Genomic DNA, 27,660 nt, shown 5'->3' with positions numbered 1-27,660 from the left:
CCTATGACATTTGGCATGTGGTTCCAGTAGCAATCCAGAGTTTATCAGCTTTGAGTTTCTGCATTTTAACTTGGATCCTCGCTCCTCAAACTCTCTCAGAATGTGAACAAGTCATACTAACTAGCATTCTGGGTCAGTTAGCTGACAAGTGGAGCTTTGCCTCTTTATTTCCATTCTTATTGAAAGCAAAGGGTCCAGTCACTTTGTGCAGCATACCTGGATTTAGTTCATTAACCATCTTCACAACCATTTCAAGTTTGGTCCTTCCTACTGTAGGCCCTAAGTGAATGTCAGCCAATAAAACCATCCTCAAATTATGGAATGACTGAGGTAACTTGTGGACAGGTATTTCCACCTGTTTGATGAGAGGAGGCTGGCTTGCATTGTGAAGCCCCAGAACAGTGCAGGTAACAGTAAACAGGAGGGCCAGGAGCAACTTAAGCACATGCCGATTGTGACTGGGAGCAGCCCGGCTGAATGGCACTAGCTTCTGGGCCTGTTCCAGGAGCCCCAAAACAAGGAGGCTAAAAATGAGGAAAATGTACATCCCTAAGCAGGTGTAGGAGACCAGGGAGAAGATGTGAGGCTCTTCTGACACCAAAGCCAGCAGGGTGAAGAAACTGGAATGAGCCAGAAAGAGAAAAAGCGAGACGGTGATCTTCCAGGCGGTGAAACACTTGGAGGCATTGCAGGGAAGTGGACAGAAAGTCTGCGGGTTGGACACGGTTCTTTTCCAGATGTACCTCGAGCCGATTGACATGAGGCAGTTGACAAAGAGCAGGAACTGCACACGGAATAACTTCACCAGGGTCGGCTGATCAAAGTAGTCCCTTAAACTCCTGGAAATGACCATGGAGCAAAGCACAGCCGCAGCTGCCAGTGATACCCGGACCTCCCAGGACAACCTGCCTAAAGACAACATCTTCCAATCTCCACCATGCAGTCGCTGTCCTCTCTAAATCTCTTCGGGCCGATTGCAAGAAATCGGGCTTGCGTGCATATGGGCGTGGAGGGTTTTATTGCAACGGGATAAATCCAGCAGGCCGTTAACTTCCTCATTTGCTTCAAGGGCCTCCATTTATGTAGCGCCCGTCACGTCCTCGGGACTTTTGCAGCCAATGGGGCGGCCGCACGCGCCGTTACAAAGTGTCAAGTCCGGGGAACGTTCCATTCGAACGCGGGCCCGGGGCGCTTCTGCGATTCAAAACGTTCCAAATGGCCAAACTGTTCGATCCCAGTCTGGGTCCAACTCAGCCCAATCTGCAAACCAGCAGCCACAAATCATAGACACCCGCTAGCGCTGGAACTCGCTAGACATTTATAAAGACAGATAATTTGCCATCTTATAACAGGCTGATAAGATTTAAGCATGAAAAAGGTAGAAGAAATTGTGCAATTTATATAGTCGTTCTGGTTTGATTTCTCTCAATAGATTCCAGTAATGTTTATGTAGTGAGTCAGGATGGCCGAGCGGTCTAAGGCGCTGCGTTCAGGTCGCAGTCTCCTCTGGAGGCGTGGGTTCGAATCCCACTCCTGACATTGTTTTTTTTTTACCTTAAGTAAAATGCGGTTAATACATTTATAATTATTCACATCTCTATAAAATATAGGGAATATAATTTATGTATTTACAAAATCAAATTTTCGATAAATTATGAGAAACATCACAATTTAATTACATATTTACGATGTATGTATCCATATTGTACCCATACGCATAAAGCACAGTTAGGAGGTCATTCAGACCATCATATCTGTGCCACTTCTTTGAAGGAGATATGTAATTCGTTCCACTTCCTGCTCTATGTCCCCTTCAATATTTCTCTTAAGTATATATTCAATTCTCTTTTGAGAGTTATGACTTATTCTACCTCCATCACCCTTCATTCAGGAAAACTTTTTTTAAGCAATCCCAGCAAAAGAAGAGGGCAGTTATGTACTTAGCTTTAAGAGAGGAGATGAATCTGGGCAGTTGGAAAGGGTATCAATAGGAAAACATTTTGTTGGTAGCGATCATAATTCAGTTAGATTTGAACCAGTTATGAGAAAAGATAACAAAAGATCAAGTGTATTAAATTTTTAATTGGGGAAAGGTCAATTTTATTAAGCTAACATATGATTTGGCAAAATGGCCTGGAAACAGCTACTTCAAGGTAAATCAGTGTCGGAACAATCAGAGGCATTCAAGGATAAAGGTAGGTCTCAGAACAAATGTGTTCTCACAAAGAAATGGGTAGGACTTCCAAATGTAAATGCCCCCTCCACTCCACCATATCCCCCTGATGCCAAAGAGCAATCAAGAGTAGTTAAAGCAAGAAAGCTCATGCCTGATTCCTAAAGCTCAATACTGCAGAAAGCCCAGAGGAGTTAAAGTGCATGGACGACATCAAGAAGAAATTAGGAAAGCAAAGAGGGGACATGAAAAAATATTGGCAAGCAAGATCAAGAGAAACCCAAAGATACATAAATACATAAAGAGTGAGAAGAAAACTAAGAAAGAGTAGGACCAATTAGAGGCCAAAAAGGTGACTTGTGTGTGGAGGTGTGGAAGACATAGGCGTGATTATTAATAAATACTTTGCATCTGTTTTCACAGAAGAGAGGAACATAGTTAAGGAAAAGGAGTTTGAAATATTAGCATCGTGAGGGGGGAAGTTTTAAAGTGTTAAGCATCTTTGAAAATGGATAAGTCATCACACCCCGATGAAATGTATTCCAGCCAGCTAAGGGAAGCAAGAGGAGCAATAGTTCTGATCACCATTTTCCAATTTTCTCTGGCTATAGGCATGTGCCAGAGGACTGGAGGACTGCTAATGTTGTAGCAGTGATTAAAAAGGGAAGAAGGGATAGCCTGAGTAATTATAGGCCGGTCAGAGTAACCTCGGTAGTGGGTAATTAATTGGAAAAAAAATTGAGAAACTGTATAAATCATTATTTAGAAAGGCTTCGATTAATCAAAGGGCAGTTAGCATGGATTCGTTAAGGGAAGGTCGAGTCTAATTAATATGATTGAATGTTTTGAGGAGGTAACAAGGACAGTCAATGAGAATAGCTCGTTTGGTGTAATCTAAATGGATTTTAGCAAAACAAAAACAGAATTACCTGGAAAAAGTCAGCAGGTCTGGCAGCATCGGCGGAGAAGAAAAGAGTTGACGTTTCAAATCCTCATGACCCTTCAACAGAACTCATGAGGACTCGAAACGTCAACTCTTTTCTTCTCCGCCGATGCTGCCAGACCTGCTGAGTTTTTCCAGGTAATTCTGTTTTTATTTTGGATTTCCAGCATCCGCAGTTTTTTTGTTTTTATCTCTGGATTTTAGCAAGGGCACTCCAGCCAATCTGCTTCAACTAGGATTTAAAGGACGCCGCCTAAAACTTAGATGTGATGATATGAGCAGCGCCATCTTTGGTCCTGGCTGCTGCCTACTCTGTCACTCGCAATGTTGTAACGGAGTAAAACACTAGAACAGAGCATACGTGGCGTTAGTAACAAACACAGCCAAAAGTAAAAGCCCATGGGATGCAAGGGAAAGTGGCAAGTTGAATCCAAATTTGTTTCAGTGACCGGAAGCAGAGTTATGGACAATGGGTATTTTTGTGACTGGAAGGTTGTTAACAATGGAGTTTCGCAGGGCTCAGTACGGCCTTGCTGTTTGTGGTATATACCAATGATTTATACTAAAATGTAGGGTACATCATTAAAGAAGCTTGCAGATGATATGAAAATTGGTTATGTGGTTGATAGTGCAGAAGAGGTTGTAGATAGCAAAAAGATATCAATGGACCGGTCAGGTGGCATTCGGAATTCAATCCAGAGAAATATGAGATAATGAATTGGGCAGGACAAACAAAACAAGGGGATACACAATACACGATAGGATACTGAGAAGTATAGAGGAACCTTGGAATACATGTCCACAGATCCCTGAAGGTAGCAGAACAGGTGGATAAGGTGGTCAAGAAGGCATATGGGACACTTTCCTTTATTGATTCATGATTCAATATAATAATCTATAAGAACATAAGAAACAGGAGCAGGAGAAGACTATATGGCCCATTGAGCCTACTCCATCATTCAGTATGATCATGGCTGTTCTTGGGCCTCAACTCCAAGTTCCAGCCTGCTCCCAATATACCTTGATTCTGTGAGAGACCAAAAATCTGTCCATCTCGGCGTCAAATATATACAATGATGGTGCATTCACCCTCTGTGGTGGAGACTTCCAAAGACTCACAACATTTTGAGTGAAGAAATTTCTCCTCACCTTAGTCCTAAATGATCGCTTCTTTATCCTGAAACTGTGCCCCCTTGTTTTACATTCCCCAGCCTAGATGAAAAAACATCTCAGTATCTAGCTTGTAAGCCATTAGTTCATCTTTCTAATTGCGGATGCTCCACACATTCAGATAAAGTCACTTCAATTTTATTTTTCTACCACTGTTCCTTGCATGGTCTGATGCACTTTTTTTTATTCACTAACGGGATTTGAGTTTTGTTGTCTGGGCCAGCATTTATTGCTTATCCCTAATTACTGTTGAGAAGGCACTGATGAGCTGCCTTCTTGAACCACTGCAGTAGTTGTGGTGTAGGTACACTCACAATGCTGTTAGGGAGGGAGTTCCAGGATTTTGACCCAGCAACAGTGAAGGAACGGTGATAAAGTTCCAAGTCAGGAAGGTAAGTGACTTGGAGGGGAACTTCCAGGTGGTCGTGTTCCCATCTTTCTGCTGCCCTTGTTCTTCTAGATGGTAGTGGTTGTGGGTTTGGAAGGTCCTGTCTAAGGAGCCTTGGTGAATTCCTGCTGTGACTGTATGCTGGTGGTGGAGGGAGCGAATGTTTGTAGAAGGGGTGCCAATCAAGTGGGCTGCTTTGCCCTGAATGGTGTCAAGCTTCTTGAGTGTTGTGGGAGCTGCACTCATCCAGGCAAGTGGGGAGTATTCCATCACATTCCTGACTTGTGTTTTGTAGATGGTGGATGAGGCTTTGGGGAGTGAGGAGGTGAGTTACTTGTTGCAGGATTCCCAGCCTCTGACCTGCTCTTGTATCACAGTGTTTATATGGCTAGTCCAGTTCAGTTTCTGGTCAATGATAACCCCCAGAAAGTTGATAGTGGGGGATTCAGTGATGGCAATGCCATTAAACGTCAAGGGGTGATGGTTAGATTCTCTCTTGTTGGAAATGGTCATTACCCAGCACTTGTGTGGTGTGAATGTTACTTGCCACTTGTCAGCCCAAACCTGGATATTGTCCAGGTCTTGCTACATTTGGACATGGACTGCTTCAGCATGTGAGGCGTTGCGAATGGTGCTGAACATTGTGCGATCATCAATGAACATCCCCACTTCTGACCTTATGATGGAAGGAAGGTCATTGATGACCTATTACTGTTAAACGCTCTGTCTCTTCTTCAGTTTGCATTTATACCACATTAATATACTTTTCTATTATATTGCTGAAAAAAGAGACATGTCAAAGCTTTTTGTCTTGCACTCATCAGGACACTCACAAGAAAACCAATATAGGCGGAAATCAACAATTTATACTGTATGAGAACAGAGTGCCGATTGGTTGGAAAGTAGACTCTGATTGGTAGAGGCATTGCCATGGAGAATGCACCAATTGATGGTGACTGACAGTTAACTGCCAAGCATTGTTTGAAATGTAAACCAGGCAGGTTGGCCCTTATTGGTCAAGACATTGCGCTGAGAATCGAGTCAGTGAATGGCTGTCATTTTTTTTGTTTATCTGAAACAGGCATAATGTGTGTACATGTTCTTTCAGCTCCAAAGAACAGGGCCCTGTGCATTAATATATGTAGCTTCCAGCAGATGCAAATGCGTGGACTGCCAACTGCTGATATCATTTCACCATTTCAGATTCAGCATTTTTGGTCCTTTTTCTTGCTGTAACAGTTTCAAATTACAATAAGACGTTTTATTGATTTGGCCTTTTGTTGCCTGTACTACTATAGGTGCTTAACAATGGAAAGGTTTTACTTCCTACCTCTGCCACATGAGCATGACCTGTTAATAATTACACTAAAATGAAAAATTAGATGATTTGAGCAATATTGCTGAAGAATCACTGAAATTTCCAAGACATAAGACTTTACAGTCGTGAGGTTATATATATTTCTCTTTGATTTTATTAGGTTGGTTGTATTAGAGAGGAAAAATGTCAGGAAAAAATTGAAAGGCCATAGAGAAACATCAGGGAGTGGAACGAATTGCATATCTCTTTTAAAGATGTGGCATAGACACGATGGTCTGAATGGCCTCTTTACTGTGCTTAAAAACAAAAAAACTGCGGATGCTGGAAATCCAAAACAAAAACAGAATTACCTGGAAAAAGTCAGCAGGTCTGGCAGCATCGGCGGAGAAGAAAAGAGTTGACGTTTCGAGTCCTCATGACCCTTCGTCAGAACTTGAGTTCGAGTCCAAGAAAGAGTTGAAATATAAGCTGGTTTAAGGTTTACCAGCTTATATTTCAACTCTTTCTTGGACTCGAACTCAAGTTCTGTTGAAGGGTCATGAGGACTCGAAACGTCAACTCTTTTCTTCTCCGCCGATGCTGCCCAACTGCTGAGTTTTTCCAGGTAATTCTGTTTTTGTCTTTACTGTGCTTAATGGGTACAAAATAGTTACATACATAGCAAAAATGTAATTAATTTGTGATATTTCTCATAACATTTGATTTTGCAAGTACATAAATTATGTAAACAATACCTTATATTCTATAAATATATGAATTATTATAGGTTTATAACTGAATTTGACTTATAGAGAAAAAAGTACTGATGTCAGGAGTGGGATTCGAACCCACGCCTCCAGAGGAGACTGCGACCTGAACGCAGCGCCTTAGACCGCTCGGCCATCCTGACTCTGAAATGTTCCTGTGTCGAGGCGGCTCTTAATCGGCATGGCGGCTCACTGTGATTTACAGATGGTACATGGATGTAATAGTGATTCCCGCACCGGGAAAGCGGCTGTGATCATTATATTCGGGCCATAAATAGGCAATAAAGGATAAATTTAAAGGCGGACTGGGAGCCTGCGCATCCGCTGTTTTTCTCATGTCCACGGTGATTGGACCATTTTTGTTTTGCAGGGTGAACTCTGACCCCCGACCCCTCCACCCGGCGGGGTCAGTGACATGGCGGTGGCGGCGGCTCGGAAACTGAGTCGGGAGGAGGTTGTGGCGCTGGTGGCTCTGGCCCTGCGCTCCGGGCTCAGCGAGCGGGACATCGCGGGGCTCGCGTCGGTGCAGAAGCTGCTGGGCCGCTCCCGCTCCCCCCGGCGCGGCCTGAGGCCTTCCACCGCTCTCCTCCTCCTCCTCCTCCTGCTGCTGCTGTGCGCCCCGCTCCCCCAGCCCGCCCTCCGCCTCTGGTTCTGGCTCCGCGGCCTCTCGGCCGATAGGCAGATGTGCGTGCTTGGCTTCGCCGAGCTGCACAATCCCTTCCGCCGGCCCTTGGACTGCCGAGTCTGCCACAACATCACCAGCGTGGACAGGAAGAGCAACCTGAGCCATGAGGAGTTCTTGCGGGCTTACGCCTACTCCATGCAGCCGGTGGTGGTGGAGGACGGTCAGAGGAACTGGTCGGCCAGGGAGGTCTTCAGCTTCGAGTTCTTCATACGGATCTACGACAACGACAGCCGAGCCCTGGACAACAGCGGCAGCGAGTGCCAGTTCTTCCCCTACGACACCGAGTTCCTGAACTTGGGGGATGTTTTCAGTATGGAGGCTGGCCGTGCTCGCATGCACAACAATGCCAAACCTTGGTACATTGGATGGTGTGTAACAATTCAGCAATTTCATTTTCCTTGCATGGTTGGGGGAAGAAGTATACACAGTTGAGGGAGGACAGTGAATTGCAAGTCAGTAATCCAAGCTTCTTCCATGAGGGAAAGAAAAATGCAAGGGCCACGATAAGGTGGGAAAGGGTATGAGAGATAAGTCATGATTTGGTGGTATCACTCATGGACATTGGAGGCTGAAGATTGTAGGAACATGGAGAGAAGTGAATGAATAGGGCCTTGGAGAGCCCTCCATTTAACAGGAAAAGGGGCAGGTTAAACCATCAACTACAGTGTAAATTGGAGTGAATGTAAGGGAAACTTTGGCCAGCATTGAATAATAATTTGAGTTAGACAGCATATGATAGCAGCTTGTTCTGAAGTACAGAGAACTGTAAGAGTGTGGTGGTGATGATTCACCAAAACCTATGGATCTGCCATTACCCATACTGATAACAGTGAATTAATTACAACTTTCAAGGTGATGAATGATTTGGAAATTAGCAACAGCTTCACATAGCTTTAGCAAAGATGAAAAGTAAGGAGAATTGAACAGCCATTTGAAAGTTGGAGATCATCTTGGGGATCAGATGCATGCAAGCACATTTAAATTCCGAAGGAAAGGTGGACTGAGAGTGAGATTTTAGAAATAACATTCGAAGGTGATAAATTTGAAGGATGATGGGATGATATCATAAAATCAACATTCTGATTGTAGTCCATAAAGTAGTGGAGGCAGTAGTCTGCTGATGTCAGTCATAATGGAGGAGCAGAATCAACAAGGCAGATTCTTTATCAGATCATTGAGATTAGAGTTAAGAGGGAAAAATTAACCTAAAATGGTTCACCTAATAAGGAGAACGGAAAATGAGCAATCTGGACTGAAGTGAAATGGAAGGAAGATTCATAAGCTACAGTGGACAGCTTTAGAAGTGATCTAAGGAACAGGCAGGAAGACAACAGCTGGCACTTGAAAGCAATTATTTAGCAACAAGAGGACCATAACCTGTAATCTGCCAACCATCCAAGAATTTTTATATTGCATGAATAACATTGTTTTTGAGTCGATGGCAAACCTTGGTTTTGGTATTGTGGACTCATTCTGGAAGGTGAGTTACTGAGGAATATTCTATCTAAACATTTTGTATTAAATGTAGTATGAATCATGTTTTGGGGCGCAGCTACAAGTGTGAATGCCCCAACTTATTGACAGGAGAGGAAATCAGGGCGTAGACCTGTAATTTAACACAAAGCTCTGTTTTGATGTTGCAAGCTGGTACTGATTCTTTTTCATTAGAATTGCTTGTTTATTGAACAGCAGGTGATTGGAATTTCAGACTTTATATTGTTGGCATCTGTATTCACTGTACAAGGTCACAGCAGTATATACTCTGTTTTGCCCTAGCTGTTTTATATAATTTTCCCTTGGCCTCAGCATTGAAAAAGGGCCAATGTACTATGTAGGTAAGTGGAAGAAAAACAGAAAATGCTATAAACACTCGGGTTGGGCAGCTCCTGGAGGGGGAAGGGGGGAGGAGAGAGAGAGAGTTAAGAGCCCATACTAAAATGGGAATTGTGGATTAGGACAGAATTTTTAAGTTCCAGGTGATTATTCATAGCAAATAAGCTGGCGCTACAATGCATAGACAATATTGTTTTAAAAAGTTATTCAGATAATGAAGGAAATCTGCCCCATTTCTTGATCATTCTTTCCAAGTTGAAGCACAGGATCAGTAATAGCGATGGCAAAATTAAACACTCCAGTAGCACCAATTGTTTAAAATAGAATATATGTTCCAACAGGAACTTGCTGTTCTCTGGGATATGTTATCTGCAGTACGATGCTGGTGTTTGTAGTCAGTATTAAGATGTAATTTACACAGGATACAGGGCCAAATTTTCTGGTCTCCGGATTCATGGAGACTGAACATATGACTGAAGATGTGTATCAGGACCTTGTGGAATACCTGACACACAGACCTATGTGTGAATTGTGTAACCCTGACTCTTCCCCCAGCCCCAATTCCTCACCTTCCCCTGTGTCCCATCCACCCAATCCCCGTCCTCGTCCCCGGACATTCCTTCCTCCCCTCTTCCCACCCCGTCCATGGATTCCCCCCCCCCCCGTTTCCTTTGGTACTGGTCTATGTTACTATGTGCAAGCAGCCTATAAGAGTGTGTGTGGGGTGAGGTGCTGCTGTGTTGGGTGTGGCAGCAGAGGGAGGGAAGTCAGTTGCCAGTTCCATTTGATAATTGTTAACTCTACTTTCATTTCACAGGAGTAACTGTGATTCCAGTGCGGCAAGTATCCTGAGACAGCACTACAAACGACCATATTTTATCCCAGCCATTTCCGAATCTAGTAAAATGGATTGGATATTCATGGGAGTACCAGGGCATGGAGCCCACATGCACGTAAGAGTGAGAAACAGTGACTGCTCATTTGTTCTATTGAATTGCTGCATAATCTCTCATGCTAAAATGTAAAATGACTACACAAACTGGGGCATATCCTTTGTTTTGCAGCTGCATCTTGGGCTTTAGAACTGCAGGTTAGAGACAGTTTAGGAACATTTTGTGTTGTGAAACCTGAATGGGGACAGCTTGCTATGGGCCACCCAGTTATGTGGAAATTCTAATGCATCTTGTCATACACCAATCTGACCCTAAAATTTGGAATTTGTCTTCATGTCAAAACTTACTGCCCTTCCCAGTAATTCATTGTAGCTGATGAACTAAGGTACTTGAGATATTGTAGCGCTTTATTTGAATAGAAACTTTTCTTTAATGAAAACACATATGATTGAGAGGCACCAATAACTAAGGGAATTCAAGGATTCTGATAAAATGCTACAGAATACACTCCTTTAACAACTTACAAAGAAAGCATCTTGTTTTACTTAACAAATTTGTTCCAATTTAAATGCCATTTGCACAAGCATTTTTCATTGCCATACATATAACTTGTCTATAGGATAGCAATCCAGTAGATTATAAAACAGTTATCTGCTGTTACTAGTATAGAGTGAGGATTGACACTTGTGGAAGGTCAGTACTGTCACAGATGTGCACATGTTTGGCTCAGTTAGCTTCTTGCAGTCAAATCCACTCCAGGGCTTCAGCCCATAATTCTGGCCAATAGGCAAGAATAAAGCAAAATGAAGGCAAATGCATTGAATTGGGCAGTGGAGGAGAGGCAATGGAGAAAATGGTCAATGGCTACAGAGAGGGTGAGGAAGACAAGAGGGCCTAACACATCACGGCTACAGTCACAGGATGTCATTTGTGACTTTTGAATGGGTTCATTTCTTATCAGAAACTGAAACTTGATTGGATAAAAAGAAGGAGTTGCAGGAAAGATGGACACAGATTTGGGAGATGACAACACTCAACATAGGAAAGAAAATTTTATATTGCAAGATCAAGCAGGAGTTTGTAAGGAAAATGGGACCGTAGGCAGGGGTGGTTTGGGGTGATGATGACAGTTTTGAAAACGGGCACAGTACCAAAGAAGAGGGAACCATTAGCAATGTCAGTGTGAGGGCTAGGTGATCAGCATTTTAGTGGGAATGAGATAAAGGGAGCAGGAAGTGTATCCCGGGAACAGGATAAGCTCAGCAACGGTATGATGTGAGAAAGGAGGGAAGCTAGATAATGATAGATTCAGGACTAGAGTCTGGGAGTGCTTTGGCTTGAGGGGCATAGGGAAGGGGAGAAGTAGCAAAGGTAGCTGAACAGAGCATCTGAATCATGGTGACAAAGAGACCTATGAGCTCCAAAGACTTTGTTGGAGCCAAGGGTAGAAAGGACAGGAGAGAAGGGTTTAAAAAGATTGTAATTATCTGCTCTCCAGGATGATCTTGGAGTGGAAGCGATTTTACTTGATTTGCTCCAGCCATATCTGGTGAGGGAAGGCTTAAACAGTCGTGTGCCACATACACCCAAGTCTAAATCTCTTGACCTTGAGGGTTTGAAGATGGGGTCATACTTGGGGAATAACTGAGACAGGAGAGGGTAAGGATTTTGCTGGGGGCAATAGTATTAGACATGGAGGTGTGGAGTTGGTGAGCAGATTGAAGGCAAATGGAGGGCCAGAGGCTCCAAGATTAGGAGTTTGAAGGTGCTGTTTTGAGATTTTCTTAGATGGGTGAATGCAAGGAAGGATGTAAATATATTTCTTTGGCATTTATTGCTTATCTCTAATTAACCTGGATAAGGTGGTGGTGAACTGCTTTCTTGAAGTGCTAAAGTCCCTATGGTGACAGTACTCTCACAGTACTGAAACATGGCAATATATTTCCAAGTCAGAACTATCTGTGACTTGGAGTGGAACATGCTGATGGTATTGTTTCCAAGTACCTGCTGCCCTTATCCTTCTCACTGCAAGTTGACAGTTTGGGAGGTGCTGTGAAAGAAGCTGTCAAAGAATCCTTGCTGAGTTGCTGCAGTGCATCTCATAGATGGTGCACACTAGAGCCACAGTGTGCCAGTGGTGAATGTTTAAGATGGTAAATGGGGTGCCAATCAGTCTGCCTTCTTTGCCCTGGATGGTGTCAAGTTTCTGAATGTTGTTAGAGCTGCACTCATCTAGGCAAATAGAGAGTATTCCACCATACATGTGGCTTGTAGACAGGCTTTGGGGAGTCAAGGTGAGTCACTTATTGCAGAATATTCAGCCTATGACCTGCTCTTGTAGCCATAGTATTTATATGGCTGGCCCAGTTAAGATTCTGATCAGTGGTAGCTCCCAGGATATGGGAGATGATGGGGGATTCAGCAATAATAATGCTATTGAATGTCACGGGGAGATGGTTAAATTGTCTCTTGATGGTGATGGTCATTACCTGGCACTTGTATGGCATGAACGTTATTTGCCACTTATTAGCCCAAGGCTGGATGTTGCATATGGACAAAGACTGCATCAGTGTCTGAGGACTTGGGAATAGTACTGAGATCTGTGCAATTATCAGCGAACACCCCCACTTCTGACCTGACCTTATGATGGAAGGAAAGTTCTTTGATGCAGTAGCTGAAGATGTTGGGACACTACCCTGAAGAAGTCCTGTACCCGGAAGAAGTCCTGTAGTTGAGATGATTGGCTTTCAATGGCCACATCCTTCTTCCTTTGTGCTGGTTATAACTCTAGCCAGTGAAGAGCTTTCCCCTGATCCCCAGTGGCATTATTTCTAGAATTGAAAAGTACTGAAACTATGTCAACTTGTAGTGAACCCTGGTTAAACCACATCTGGAATATTGTGAACTGTCCTGGTTGTCATATTATGAAAAGGATTTGGAGGCCCTGGAAAGTGTGCAAAGAAAGATTTGCAGAGTTGTTACTAGAAATGCAAGATTATGCCTATCAAGAAAGAAGGACCAGACTGGGCCTCTTTTCTTTTGAAAAGAGAGGCTGACGGGTGACCTAATAGAGTTCTTTAAAAATTTTGAAAAGCTTTGATGGAGTTGACACAGAGCTTTCCACTTGTGGGGATGAGCAGAATTAGAGGCCATCAATGTAATATAATCACCAGGAAATCAAATGGGGAATTCAGAAGAAACTTGTTTACTTCAAGAATGGCGAGAATATGGAACTCACTAATACAGGGAGTGATTGAGGCAAATAGTATAGGTGCATTCCAGAGTAGACTTGATAAGCATATGAGGGAGGAGAGAATAGAGGATTACTCTGATAGCATTAGATGAGCAAGATTGGGAGGAATTTAGCAGGTCATTGGTAAGTTCCACTTCATAGCACTGTCATCGACATCTTACATCACTTTTGATTGCAGGTAGTGTGATGGTGCGATAACTGGGCGATTGAATTTGTCCTGCTTTTTGTAGATACAACATATCTCGGCAACTTTCCACATTGAGGTAGATGTACTGGAACAGCTTGACTAGAGGCAAGGCTAGTTCGGTCTTCAGCACCACATAGCCTTGTCTTGGCCCATAGCCTTTGCCACATCCAATGTAGTCAGCCATTTCACAATATCATGTAGAATTAATTGTATCATAGTAGATGCCAACCCTGATGGTGGTGACCTCATACTTAACCTTATCTATATCTGTTGTCTCTAAAGCTTCATCAGGTTTGCACCTCATTTTTTAGTGCACCTGCCGCTGTTCCTGACTTCCTCTACTATACTCTTTACTGTGCCAAGGTGAACCCCTGATTTGATAGCTGTGGTAGAGTTAGGGATATGCCAGGCCATGAGAATACAGATTGTGGTTGAATACAATTCTGCCACTGCTAATGCCTCCACAGTGCCTCAACGATGTCTAGCTTTGAGCTGCTAAATCTGTTCTGAATCTATCCAATCACTGTAGTAGAGCCACACAACATGATGGGGGATATCCTCTATGTGAAGGTGCAACTTTGTCTCCACAAGAACCGTGGGGTAGTCACTTCTACCAATGCTGTCATGGACAGATACTTTTGCAACAGGTAGATTGGTGAGGAGTTTTCTCCCTCCTGTTGGTCCTCTCTTCACCTGACACAGGCCCAGCCTGACAGGTATATCCTCAGGACTTGGCCAGCTCGGACAGTAGTGATGTTACCTAGCCACTAATGATGATGGACGTGAAGTTCTCCTATTCAGAGAGCACATGCTGTGCCCTTGTTTCCCTCAGTGCTTCTTCCAAGTGGTGTTTAACATGGATAATACTGATTCATCAGCTGAGGGAGGGTGGTAGGTGATAATCAGTAGAATGTTTCCATGCCCATGTTTGACCTGAGTCTGCAAGGGGATATAGATGGGTGAAGTGAGTGGGCAGAAGTTTGGCAGATGACGTGTAATGTGGGAAAATGTCAGATTTTCAACTTTGGCAGGAAGAATAGAAAAGCAGAATATTATTTAAATGGCGAGACATACAGAACGCTGCAGTACAGAGGGATCTGGGTGTCCCTTGTACATGAATCTCAAAAAGTCAGCATGCAAGTACAGCAAGTAATTAGGAAGGCAAATGGAATGTTGGCCTTTATCGCAAGGGGCGGGGTGTGGTGGAGTATAGAGGTAGGGAAGTCTTGCTACAACTGTACAGGACATTGGTGAGACTACGCCTAGTGTACTATGTACATTGTTGGTCACCTTACTTAAGGAGGGACATACTTACATTGGAAGCAGTTCAAAGAAGGATCACTAAGCTTATTCAGGGTTGAAGGATTTGTCTTATGAGGAAAGGTTGAGCAGGTTGGGCCTAAACCCATTGGAGTTTAGAAGAATGAGAAGTGATCTTTTGAAACATAAGATTCTGTGGGGCTTGACAAGCTAGATGCTGAGAGGATGTTTCCTCATGGGGGAATCCAGAACAATGGTGTACAGTATTAAAATAAAGGGTCTCCCATTTAAGATGTTTGTATGGGGATGAGGAACTTCTTCAGAGGGTCATTAATCTGTGGAATTATTTTCCCAAGAGAGCAGTGGAGGCTGGGTCATTAAATATATTCGAGGCTGAGTTAGACAGATTTTTGATTGACTGGGGAGTCAAAGGTTAATGGGAGCAGATAGGAAAGTGGAATTAAGGCCACATTGGGAACAGCCACGATCTTATTGAATGGTGGAGCAGGCTTGAGGGTCTGCTCCTATTTCTTATGTTCTTAAGAGCCATGAGGCTTCATGGGGTCTGGTTGCCAGATTATAAAAAATATTTAGGGTCACTGGAGAGAGTACAAAAAAGATTTAGAGATGTTACAGAAATGCAAAGTTATGTCTATCAGTATAGGAGAAACAGACTGGCTCTCTTTTCTCTTAAAAAGAGAGGCTGATGGGTGGCCAAATAGGCAATTGGACATTTTGTTGAAGACTCCCAGGGCCATTCCCCACTGTCACCAGCTCTTGTGGGTCTGCACAATTCCTGGTGTGGTCTAACAGAGGTTCGTTACAAGTTGAGCATAGGTTCTCTGCTTTTCAATTCTATCCCTCTAGAAAGAATGCCAATGGGGGTCAGGAAAGCCTTCACTGGCTGGAGTCATACCCAGCACAAAAGAAGATGGATGTGGTCATTGGAAGCCAATCATCTCAGCCAGGCACAGGAATTCTTCAGGGTAGTATCCCAACATCTTCAGCTGCTCCATCAAAGAACTTTGCTTCCATCATAAGGTCTGGTCAGAAGTGGGGTTTTGGGGTCAGGAATCGTTATTGAAGACTCCCAGGGCCATTCCCCCTGACTGTCCACCACTGTGTCACCACCTCTTGTGGGTCTGCTGTGCCAATGGAACTCGTACTGATGAGGAATCCACAACATACAGGGTGTCCTGTGTACTCATTGAGAAAAACTTCTCCAAAGACATGACGTAGAGATCCTCTCTCCTATGTCTTCCAATTTACAAGGCTGTTGAGCCAGTTCTTCTATAATGTCATCATCACTCCATATTCAAATAAAACCAATTTTAAAAATAATTTTCAATCGACAAAGACTAAAATAAAAAGCATGTTAAGCATACTTCATAGAATAACAGTACAAAAGAAGAGATTGGGCTCATTACTACCTCTGCAGTGGGAACTGTCTGCTCTAACTATATTTCTCTTCCCTTTCCCTGTTTCCTTTTATAATTTTCCATTTCAAATACAAAGCCACTTTTCTTTTCAACTGTTATTGTATTCCTTGTCTCAGTAGCCACTTGTTTTACATTTTAATAGGCCTCTATGAGAAAAACATTCTTTAAAATTTCCCCTTCGTTCTTCTAGTGATGGTCCTAACTTTGTGTCACCTTTATTACTGATTTATCATCAGTGGGAATAAGTTTTCTACTACCCTTTCAAAACTTTCCATGATTTTGAAAACCTTTGTTAGATCCCCTCTTAAGCTTCTTTGTCCCAATTTTAAAAAGCCCCAATGTTTTGAACTTTTCCTCATATAGCATTTAATTCCTGGTATTAATCTTTTGATTCATTGCTATAGCCTTTCCCGGGTTGAAATATGTTCCTGCACATAATACTCCATTCTGTGCCCTAACCAATGCCTTGTACAAATTCAACATCACATCTATTTTTATATTCACTTAGTGATTACTGTTGCAATAAAAGGTTGTTAATCTGCTGACTGTAATTCCCCTTATGATCCATGGTTTTTGTAATAATCTTTATTAAGCTGCCCAGTTTGGTTATGAAAATAACACAACCTGGTTCCCAGACTCCAACCACCTCAAGAACATGCTCCAATCGAAGAGAACAACACAAGTGCTGGAGTGATCTGTTCCTGTCCTCTGTGCAACTGCATGGCTCTGGACTTTGAGAATCCTTAAAGGGAAAATGGGTTCTATTCTTGTACTATAATACAGCCTGGGCATGTGCTTACATAATATGTAGGTACAAATACATGGGTTACACATTTACCTGTGGCCACAATTTTAGGCATTTACCTGGCTTCAAATCTTCGCCTTTGCAGTATTCTGTTTATAATACGTTAAATGCTAAGGCCAAATGTTTATCCTGTTCCCAACGGGTGGATGTTTTAATTTGCTGCTCTTGTGTTTCCAGGCTGTCTGCTGTTCATTGAGACAAGATTCAGATTTCCTTTCTCTTTTGCTGTAGGAATGCTTGGGTTGACATTTTTAAATCATTTTACAACTTTCTAATAGTGTCCTTGTATAAAGCCCATTTAATTATATTGCTGGTCTTAAGACTTAAAATGCCATATTCCCAGAGTAGGAGGAAAGTACATTGAAGTTTGATCTCCAGCAAGGTTAAGTGGAAAGAGTCAAAGGTTATGAGGGTAGACAGGAAAGTAGAGTTTTGAGGCCTCAATCAGATCAGCCATGATCTTATCAAATGTCAGAGCAGGCTTAAGGGACCAAATGTCTTACTCCTGCTCCAAATTTGTATGTTCATGTGAAAGAGTTTCATCTTGAAGATGAATGTGCATGAATCTCTTTTTTTAAAAATTCCTCAGTTCTTCTTTAATATCTGTTTAGTGAATGGGTTTTAGTGGTGCATTACACAATAGCTGTTGGTCTGAAGTAGTTATTATGCAGATGTAGCCTTAATGTAGAGTTTGGGCCTGGCCTGACACCAGAATGATGTAGAGGGGTTCTTGGAGGAGTGGGTCTTGCTTAGCTGTGTTTGAGTCAGTTTGGGCCTTCACACCCAAATTGCACTCTAACTTTCTGAAGCCGTTTTAGGTTTCAAACAATTGCGAACATCTAGATTGTGAATGCATCACATGAGTTTATTTTCTTTCATCTGCTTCACATTACTGTTATAGGCTTAGCCCCAAGCCTATGATCTTGAGGTTTCTGACCTGTTACTATGTAGAGATTATGGCCTTTAGGCTTTAATCATATGTGTTCCTTATATTTGATGTGAAAATGATTTAATAACTTGTTATATTTTCCTTTAGATTGATGATGTAGATAATCCCTCATGGCAGGCCCAGATCAGGGGCATCAAACACTGGAAGCTGGAACCTCCAGCAGAATGCTATTATGAATGCTCTTCTCTGGAAGCTATTGTGTACCCTGGGCAGATCAGTAAGTACTATGGTACTGTACATATTTCCAATGAGCATTCTTGCAGCTCTCCCAGATATTTATAACATTGGAAAGAAGTGATGACTCCTGAACTTCACATATACAGCTATAATTTACAGTCTTATTCATAGGGGCAAAGATTATACATTGAGTTCCCTGTTCCCACAGGCCTGTACTTGTATCTGATTGCATTAAACTGTTCAGGCTTGTCACCAAACACTGCTCTGCCTGGAAATGGAACATTACAAATTATTATTATGCAATCAGTTGTCAGTCAGGAATTAATTTGCACGCTGACTTTCAGTTGGTTATGTCCCAAGCCTTGTTTCGACAGTGGTTGTGCTGCTATTGTAATCTAGCCCTGTGAGCTATTGAAGTGTAATACTGGATAATTCACTTTATACACCAAAGATAAAGGCAGCCTGTCGGTGGGTTTTAGCTGCTCCCTGAATGCAGTATTATATTTGAATTGCATGTTTATTGTTGAGCTGGAGATCAATTGACCACAACAGACAGGAGGTCCAATTGTGTATGCACAGAGTCGCTCCAGATAGCTTCTAAATAAAGGAATCAATTTATACCATCGTCTTCTATAAAAGTATAGTATTTTGAATTAAATTCTACGGATGGATACCCAGCTAAACAGGCTGTATTCACCATGTACAGAGTGGCTGTGGAAAGAGGAAATAAAGTATCGTCGTGACATTAAAACCAGAACAAATTCCATTTCAGATTTTGCTTATTTAAAATGCCTCTCAACCGTTAAAGGATGTACAAGTGCCACATTAGATCAAATCTGAAGAGCTCCGATGGCTATTGCACCATGACAATATCCCAGATTAAATACTTTTCTAAATTAGCTGATCTCAGCTGTGAGACTGGGCAGGCCTGGCAGTTGACCTACTAGGGAAAACATAAGGAGGATGGCAGAAATAAAAGCTGCCAAGATTTGCACTGTAATGATTCCGTAGCAAAAGATTGGATCAGATGCTTGGGAGTTTGAAAGTATGAGTAACCTGGGAAGAGCTTTTCCCAAGGATGTGTACTTAGAAAGAGGTAGGGAAATGTGAGTGGCAAGGAAGACCGGGAAATGGTTGGAGATATCCTTGTGATTGCCCTGCCCTCGCACTTAAAAAAAAAAGTACATGTATAGGAACAGCAGCTGAGTAGGAATGTTCTTTGCTGTGATGCTGCATATGGTGGAATAGGCTGTTAACTCTCACTGTCTAGTAGCACCCATCAGTGAAGGGCTGGAGGCACTGTTGCAAAATTAGCCTGGTGTGAGATACTGCTTTAGTCAAGGAAGGGGCAAATTCGAGAAACAGAAGTAACAAATATATTTAAATAATTTATAGTCATCCACTTAGATCCTATAAATGGTTAAATGGAGAGAGAACCTCATTAGCACAAACTGAGGCGCCAACAAAGAATTCATGTTGATCAGGGATTCAGCTCATTGATTGTAGTGGAACTGCAGTCAAGTTAGCGCTTGATTTGTAGGAATGGTATGATTTGTTTTAGTGTTAAGAGGGTGTTTCTCTGTTTGTTAAAGATAATAGAGTTTAAAAAAAAGCCACAGGCACCTGCCACATGCTGCACTGTTACTGTTATAGGATACCACATTACTAACCAGCTGCTAACCTATGTTCTTCCATGTGTATCATGCAAAGTAAAGGCACAAATCGCATAACAGATGGCTGAAGCACTCGGTCCCAGGACACTATTATTATTTATAGAAGACACAGGAAAGACGCAACAATATATTAAACTAAAGCTTAACTGTTTCTTTATTTATAATATCCCACATACATCCACACCCTGGCACTCAAATCATGGAGCTTTCATGCCATTTACAAAATAAACAGTGATGTACTGCTGCTATAAACAGAGACTCATTAGAAAAATAATTGCATTTGTACAAGACACTGTGTCATGCGCTAACTCCAATGAGGCTGAACAATATGAATTATTTATTTTTAAAAATCCAGCTGAAGGACATGAAGAATCACATTGAATACTAAGTAAGTTGTTTAGAAACTCTGGTATTTAAAAAAAAAAATCATTGCAGCAATTGGTAATTGTAAGTTTTTTAGAGACTGTGAATGTTGCCATACTGTACCTGTAAGAGAATTATTTCAGTGGAACTTGGAGTGCAGTATTCTCTCTATAGTATATTTAATCTTTTTACTTAGAGATATAAAAAAGGCAATCAAAGACCAGCTAACCCATGAAGTAGGTCCCATCCCAACATGGTACAACCTACGCATAAATCAGCCCATCCTTGAGAGAGACAATCTCCTGGGAAAAACACAAAGCCAGAATGAAAACTTTGCAATAATATTGGAAAAAAACCTTTGGGAAATTCCTCTCCGATCAATATTGCACTCAAGTAAGCTCCAGGAGACTTTGGTGACTGATATTGCCCACTTTCCTGTTCAAATCCCTTTGAAAGGGTTGCAGCGAATCCGCATTCATGACACATATAGGCAACCTATTCCAAAGGTCAATAGTTTTCTGGGTGGTATTACTTCCTGGCCTAATTCTATGCTTTCCTAACTTCTACTGATCATAATCCTATGGCACAGAAGGTAACCATTCAACCTGTCATATTGACCCTTTGGAAAAAGCTGTCCAATTTAGTTCCTTTACTCTGCAAATTAGTTCTCTTCAAGTACATGTCCATTTGCCTTTGAAAGTCCCAATGGAACCTGTTCCATTACCTTTTCAGGTAGTATATTCAAATCTTAATAAAACTCTGTGTCTCATGTCATCTCTAATTCTTTTGCCAAATATTTTAAATCTGTGACCTCTAGTTACTGAACCATTTTGCCACATGAAAGTTTCTCCTTACTTCCCCTTCAAGTATTTGTCTCATTCCCTTTTGTAAATTACTATTGAATCTGTGACCACTGCCCTCTCTGGCAGTGGATTCCAGATCTCACTGTGGAAAATAAATTCATAAAATATCCTTGCCTCTGCTTCTTTTGGTAGTTACCTTAAATATGTGTTCTTTGGATACTGACCCTTCTGCCGCTGGAAGCAGTTTTTTATTTAGTCTATCAAGACCTTTCATAATTTTGAACACCTCTTTTAGGTTTCCCCTTACCACCACCTCTGCTGTAATGAGAACAATCCCAGCTTCTCCAATCCCTCCATATATATGAAATCCCATGTTTCTGATATCATCCTGGTAAACGTCCTCGTAATATTTTAGGGCTTTGATATCTCTGCACCATTTCAGGGAACAAAACTGGGCACCATATTTGATATGGCTGAGCTAAGGCCATGTACAAAATGAGGATAGCACTTCTACTTTTATACTTAATTCCTCTTTCACAACTATCTCAAGACACTGGCCATGGACCTGCAATGATACATGAACTGTAACTCCCAGCTTCTTCTCCCACTCAGCAGTCTTGAGTATGCAGCCGTGCAGTTGTGCTTGCCTGGAATTGCCCCGGCACAGTTGTGCTTGCCTGGAATTGCCCCGGCACAGTTGTGCTTGCCTGGAATTGCCCCGGCACAGTTGTGCTTGCCTGGAATTGCCCCGGCACAGTTGTGCTTGCCTGGAATTGCCCCGGCACAGTTGTGCTTGCCTGGAATTGCCCCGGCACAGTTGTGCTTGCCTGGAATTGCCCCGGCACAGTTGTGCTTGCCTGGAATTGCCCCTGCCAGCATTCCATGCCTGGAATTGCCCCTGCCCAAATGCCACTGTGCCGGAAGTGAATGTTTAAGGATGAGTTGGAGGGAGTGAATGTTTAAGGTGGTGGAATGGGTGCCAATCAAGTGGGATGCTTTGTTCTGGATGGTGTTGAGCTTCTTGAGTGTTGTTAGAGCTGCTGTCATCCAGGCAAGTGAAGAGTGTTCCAGACTTGTACCCTTTGGATGGTGGACAGGCTTTGGGGAGACAGGAGGTGAGTTACTTGGTCAGGTCCTTAAAAAGAATTAAGATATTATCCGAATGAGTGCTCATGAGTGCATGCAAGACAGTTTATTGTAGGGAGGATCAGGCAGAAAGACTGTACTTTGTATTCTATTAATCTTTTTTCTGGGGCTTGGCTGCAGTTGATCCATGTTGCAGGCAATAAGTTGTTACTTATAGTACAGCTCCTGTGTACATACATATGATCTGTAGTCCTTGTATGTCGTACAGCATCACTGGGCAATTTGCATCATTATGAAGCTATTCTAATGCTTACCTGTTAAATAAGTAAACAGATGGTACACACTGAAATAGCTTGGCCATTGCTGTTGTAACTTTGCTTTTCTCTTCCTCTTAGTTGTGCTGGACACGAATAAATGGTTTCATGAAACGCACATTTTGGGAGAAGAGCTCAGTATTACTATTGGTTCAGAATATGACTGAGTTCTGACAGGTCTTCACCTTGGGAAATGAAATACTTGAAATACTGTTATGGCATCAGACGAAGAATGGAGAAAGGCTGCAGGATTGGTTACTGACTCCGTTCTAGTTTGGGTGTAATCCCAGCTGTGTGCATGGGCGGACAATTGTCCACAACCTCAAATGATGGTCAACTGAAGGATTGTTAGAGTGTGTCTCTCTCTTAACTGGCAGTCCTTTAAAGCTTCATTTACGGATGTTAATTATTTGGCATTTCTGAACATTGAAACCAGAGGAGTAGAAGGTAAATGGGTCTCTTAGTATCCTATTTTTGTCGCTATTTTTGAAAAAACTTTTTCAAGTATAATGCACTTTTTCTTTGGCTAACGCTTTCAGAAAATAAGATTTAAAGTTGGGAGTTCCCCAGGAGTCTGTTTATATCTCCTTAGAGTCCTCCACACACAAAATTGAAAGTTATAGTCATAAAATGCTGCAAACCAAATTCAACACAGGTTTAAAAAATAAATCTCTCTTTTTACCCCTGCGAATACTTTTTAGATCTCGGTTCTGAACACACAAACGAATTTCAGGCTGTAGCTATGTCTCCAGTTTTCCTGCTAGATTCCTCTGTTCACTTTGGCATCTGTTCAGCAGTTATGTATTTTCTTTACAATGAAGTTTCATGTGGTTGACCGTTGGGCCTTTTGTGAAGTATACAGGACTCTGACATCTCATTTCAACATTTTAAAATCTGTTCACAAGTTACTGATCCCATCACTGGTGTTGTGGTGAATGTACAGCACTTCACATAGCTGGACTGTTGACTTCTCTGTTCTTCTCCCTTTTTTTTCTTGCTGGTCAACAGGAACTATGAAGGACCATCAGTTCTAATGAGAGAATCACACTTGGAAGGTTAACCATACTTCCTCTTTTGGATATTGTATTGAATTACATATAAATTGCAATGTGGAGACAGCACTTTGGCATCGCTGTTTTGGTAATAATCCTCCACATGAACAGTAGCCCTACTGCTCTGTGCCTGCACTGTTCCCATGGCCCAGCTACTAACTGATCTCTTCACTTCAGCATTTAAAGCAATGCACTTGTTAAATATTCCAGAATATTATTCGCTTCCAATGAGATGACTTTGCAGCTACTAGCTTTTTGTTCCAATTTTTAAGAACTTTTTCAAAATGACAGCTCTGAATAAATGCAGCTTTTGACTCCATCTACACTATTGCAACTCTCATGTTGAGTAGTAGCTGTGAATAACATGGCTATTTTCATCGCTGTCTTTTGCAGCCGGCATTAACTTTTCCAGACATTTCTAACTCATTGTCAGAAATATTTATAGTTTAAAAGAAATGATAGTAATAGGAAGACTTTCGCTTCTAGATACAATTGAAATATCAGCAGAACATTTAAAAACTAAAATGCTTAATGACATACACAATCTATCTAGTTTATACAGACACAAGGTCAGGCACTCTGCAGTGTAACTCAATGGATCAGATGTGGCACAGAGCATTTAGACTAGGAAGGCCAAAGTTTGAGCAATGATCTATGTAGAGTTGCTAAGTAATATGAATGACCTGTGTATGTCCAGGCTTTAGGAGAGATAGTGGTGGAGGTGTGGCTTGTGGGGAGGGAATGGAAAATTGCAGGTGGTTCCTGCTCCTGATTGCTATCTAGTGATCTCTGCTCTTTTGGAGTGAACCTTTGACTTACTGGTAGAGTCAGAAGGTACAAACTTTGAAACCAACTTCATTCCTGGCGAGTAGTGACTGGAGCTCTGATTGAGTGCATCCCCAACTATATTATATGGGCTAATGGGAGCCCACAAAACCCTCCCACTGTATAGGGCTAACTACCGTATCAACTGGTATGAAGACAGAAAGAGGGTTCACATTGTAGCCTGTCAGACTGTTAATCAGTCTGTGAGTCCTTCCACTGCTTCCTTCACACTCTTCTCTAAGGGAAGGATGTGAAGAGATGAACACAACCTCCCTACCTGATATGTGTAATTGGACACAAGATCAAGTTCTGTTTAAATAAGTGGCTCATCAGTGTACTGTACACAGTGCACTTTAGGCTAGGCTTACATGTGAAGTAATCGAGAGCTGCTTGCATCTGTGTAACTCAACCTGCCTTAATGATAGGAAAGCAAGAGTGTAAACAGAGTGAAGTTGACCTTTGTGGAAATGCAAACATCAACATTCCTGCCCATACATGTGCTGATTCTTTACTGCCTATTGGGATAGATTTATATATCCTTTTATTACCAGCTTTCACCCCAAGAAGAAAAGGTGTTGCTGCCTTTTCAAAGGATGAATTTGTAGTGCCCATTTTCCCACGTGAGCCTGGCTGTTTAACTACAGGAGATTTCTAGGTGCACGTCAAGCACAGGCTGCTGGATGGTGATCAAGAGCAAATACCTGGCAATATTTTGCTTCCCTAACCCAAGGGACTGAGGTCAATTGTAGTATCCACAATGCCACACGCCCCCCCCGCTACTTCAGCTGAAATGTACCTAACCCTGATGAAATAAGATACCTTGCTGGGTTGTATGACTCCCCAGATGCGCAAATACATCTCTCATGAGGCTCTATGTAGTTATTGGTTTTGCCAAGAACAAAATGTCTGGATTAAAAATTGTTGATACTGGGATCAGGAGTTTATTTACATAGCCTTAAGTGATTAATAGCCGGTTTTCTGGCATCCATTATTTTTCCTATTTGTATTGTCATTATCGGTACTGAAACATTCAAAAATATAGAATATACAACATGGATGCAAGCCATTTAGCCCAACCAGTCATGCTGGTGTTTGTTCACTATACAAGTCTCCAGTCATTTTATCCATCTGATCTCAATCTTTTGGCATATCTTTCTATTCCTTTATCTCCCATACCTGTCTAGTTGAGTTCCACATGTTAACCTCGTGTAATCAATTTTTTTCTCATTTCCCTATCTTTTATTTATGGTCTCCCATTTTGGATTCCCGCACTCATGGAAACAGTTCTAACCTATCCAACCACAGTCTTCTTTTCTGTAAAGAAAGAAGCACCCACATGTTCATTCTTTCCTGATAGCTATAATTTCTGTTTTGCAAAATCGTTATTGCTCTTTTCTCCAGTGCTTCTATTTCCTCTTATAGAGTCCAGAATTGTGCATGGTACTCAAGTGCGACCTGTGCAGGATCCTGCAGAAGTTTAGCACAAATTCTGTACTTTCAAATTCTGTACCCCTAGAGTTAAATACCAATCTTTTCTTTACATTTTTGCTAACTATGGTGCAGATTTTAAATTGTTCTCTTCTATTCCTTTGTACTTGGACCTAATACCTTTTATTTGCCAAGGTCTAGGTAATATTCTATTTTTTCTACCAAAGTGGCTCACCTCATGATTTATTTGACTTGTTAACTGTTCAGTCTGCAAGTTTTATAATGTATTATGTTGTACACTTCCTTGATGAAAGCTGTATGTACCCCTCATCTGCACCCCCCCCCCCAATTTGGTATCTTCTACAAATTGAGTTAATTGTTCTAAGTCCAACTCATTAATGTAAACTGTGACAATGACCCCAGCTGTGATCCTTGTGGAACACCACCTTCTACCTTCTTCCAATTTGAATAACTATGTTTTGCCCCTACTCTCTGCTTTATATTTTTTTCTACACAATTTTCTATCCATTCAGCTGTTTGTCCCCTAACACCACATAACCTAACCTTTGTCATGACCCACTTATCAGAGGCTCTTTGAAAATCCAAATATATGACATCTACTGCATTACCTTTATTCTTTCTTTTACCTCTTCAAAAAATCCCATCAGGTTAGTTAAGCATGACTGAGCCTATCAGTGTCCATGCTAGCTATGTTTTATTTTTTTGTTTCTAGATGCTCTTCTAACTCTCCTTTTAGTACCGATTTCAATATCTTTCATTCCACTGAAATTAAGCTGATTGATCTATAGTTCCAAGGTTTGTTCTATTCCCCTTTTTGTATATAGGAACAACATTGGATTTCCACCAGTCTTTTCCTGTGGATATGGATTTATGTAGATTATTTGTATCTAGTGCCTCTGCTATCTCCTCTCTCATTTTTGCATGGGTGCACACCATCTAGACCTGGGGTTTTATCCTGTTTCAGTTTTGCCAATTGGCCATTTATTTTCTCCCTTTCTACCCCAACTTTCTTATTTTTAAGCTCATCCTCCAGTGAATTGTATATCTTGTAATTAATGTTTAGCCTGTCTGAAGCAGGAAAAAAAGTTACCTAAGGCATCACTGCGATGGAGGAAAGCACAGTAGTAAGTCCGCAAAAAATCCTTATGGTATTGCTTCAGGTTGGACACATTCCAAAACTGTTTGCACATGTGCAACAGCAAAATGTGTTCATCTGTAAATCAGCTCTGGTTGAATTTTCCAATCCAGCACAATACTTCATAAAAATATACTTGGCACTCCCAGCTTAGAACTGTAAGAAAATGTTAATAATCCATACCTGTAATGTTTGGGTTTATATCATGAATATGTGGGAATTAGTTATCATCTGTGACTTAATTTCAAGCTTCAGGTGACATTCAGCATCCACACACGTCACTTCATGTTTGTCTGATCTTATCTGAACTCCTAAATTTGAACTTCTAATTTCTGTCCATATACCAATGACTACATAGTTCACTGTAAACCATTTGAACTTTTATCCGCCGTTGTTTAAGGCATCACTTTCTAAGCAGTGAGCGCCAAGTCCTTTTGAAGTGCAAAGTTGAACGTATTACATGCAGGTATCTGTTAACCTCAACTACGCATTTGTCTCCACAGTCCATGGTTTCACTTGTTTACATTGAAGGCACTCCTGTAACTAGTGTTTATAATGTATACCGTGCTTTATGTGTAGTTTAAAGATCGTGTTAGTATTTGAAAGGTGTGGTTATCCTGGCCTTTTTTGTATTATTTACAGTCCTATGGACACCACTTGTCAAAATTTCTCAAGTTACTTGATGTAACCCAACCGTGTGATATTTATATGGAAATAAACCACTTCTGTGGTAATGGGTTA

At 41.7% G+C, this 27,660-nt stretch overlaps 2 protein-coding genes and 2 non-coding genes across 5 annotated transcripts in view; 2 read left to right on the top strand and 2 right to left on the bottom strand.

Annotated features, from left to right (window-relative positions):
• tmppe (transmembrane protein with metallophosphoesterase domain) overlaps positions 1–1,277 on the bottom strand; it is a 30,905-nt gene extending 29,628 nt beyond the window's left edge. The window contains exon 1 of one of the 2 annotated variants that reach the window (XR_005943500.1): positions 217–1,277. Coding sequence is in view for 1 of the 2 variants with exons in the window: in XM_041191169.1 (XP_041047103.1) it covers positions 217–922 (706 nt within the window). In the remaining variant the exon portion in view is untranslated. The remainder of the gene's footprint in view (positions 1–216) is intronic. The other variant, XM_041191169.1, reaches the window with a different exon arrangement.
• LOC121279804 lies at positions 1,203–27,653 on the top strand. The gene is made up of 5 exons (XM_041191170.1): positions 1,203–1,378; positions 7,109–7,791; positions 10,074–10,209; positions 18,130–18,259; positions 22,540–27,653. The coding sequence occupies exons 2-5, from the start codon at positions 7,154–7,156 to the stop codon at positions 22,623–22,625; spliced, it is 990 nt and encodes a 329-aa protein (XP_041047104.1). The 5' UTR covers positions 1,203–1,378; positions 7,109–7,153; the 3' UTR covers positions 22,626–27,653.
• On the top strand, positions 1,457–1,539 carry trnal-cag. Its single transcript has one exon. It is a non-coding gene; the product is annotated as a tRNA-Leu (tRNA).
• trnal-cag lies at positions 6,799–6,881 on the bottom strand. Its single transcript has one exon. It is a non-coding gene; the product is annotated as a tRNA-Leu (tRNA).
• Positions 27,654–27,660: the final 7 nt, after the last annotated feature.

This window comes from Carcharodon carcharias, chromosome 7 (assembly GCF_017639515.1).
Source record: "Carcharodon carcharias isolate sCarCar2 chromosome 7, sCarCar2.pri, whole genome shotgun sequence".
NCBI lineage: Eukaryota > Metazoa > Chordata > Chondrichthyes > Lamniformes > Lamnidae > Carcharodon > Carcharodon carcharias.
This window is presented reverse-complemented; position numbering and strand designations above follow the sequence as displayed.

Coding starts and splice junctions, on each gene's coding strand:
- LOC121279804 (XM_041191170.1), top strand. CDS start 7,154: ATGGCGGTGGCGGCGGCTCGGAAACTGAGTCGGGAGGAGGTTGTGGCG. Junction 7,792..10,073: donor AAACCTTGGTACATTGGATG/GTGTGTAACAAT, acceptor TTCATTTCACAG/GAGTAACTGTGATTCCAGTG. Junction 18,260..22,539: donor TGTGTACCCTGGGCAGATCA/GTAAGTACTATG, acceptor TCTTCCTCTTAG/TTGTGCTGGACACGAATAAA.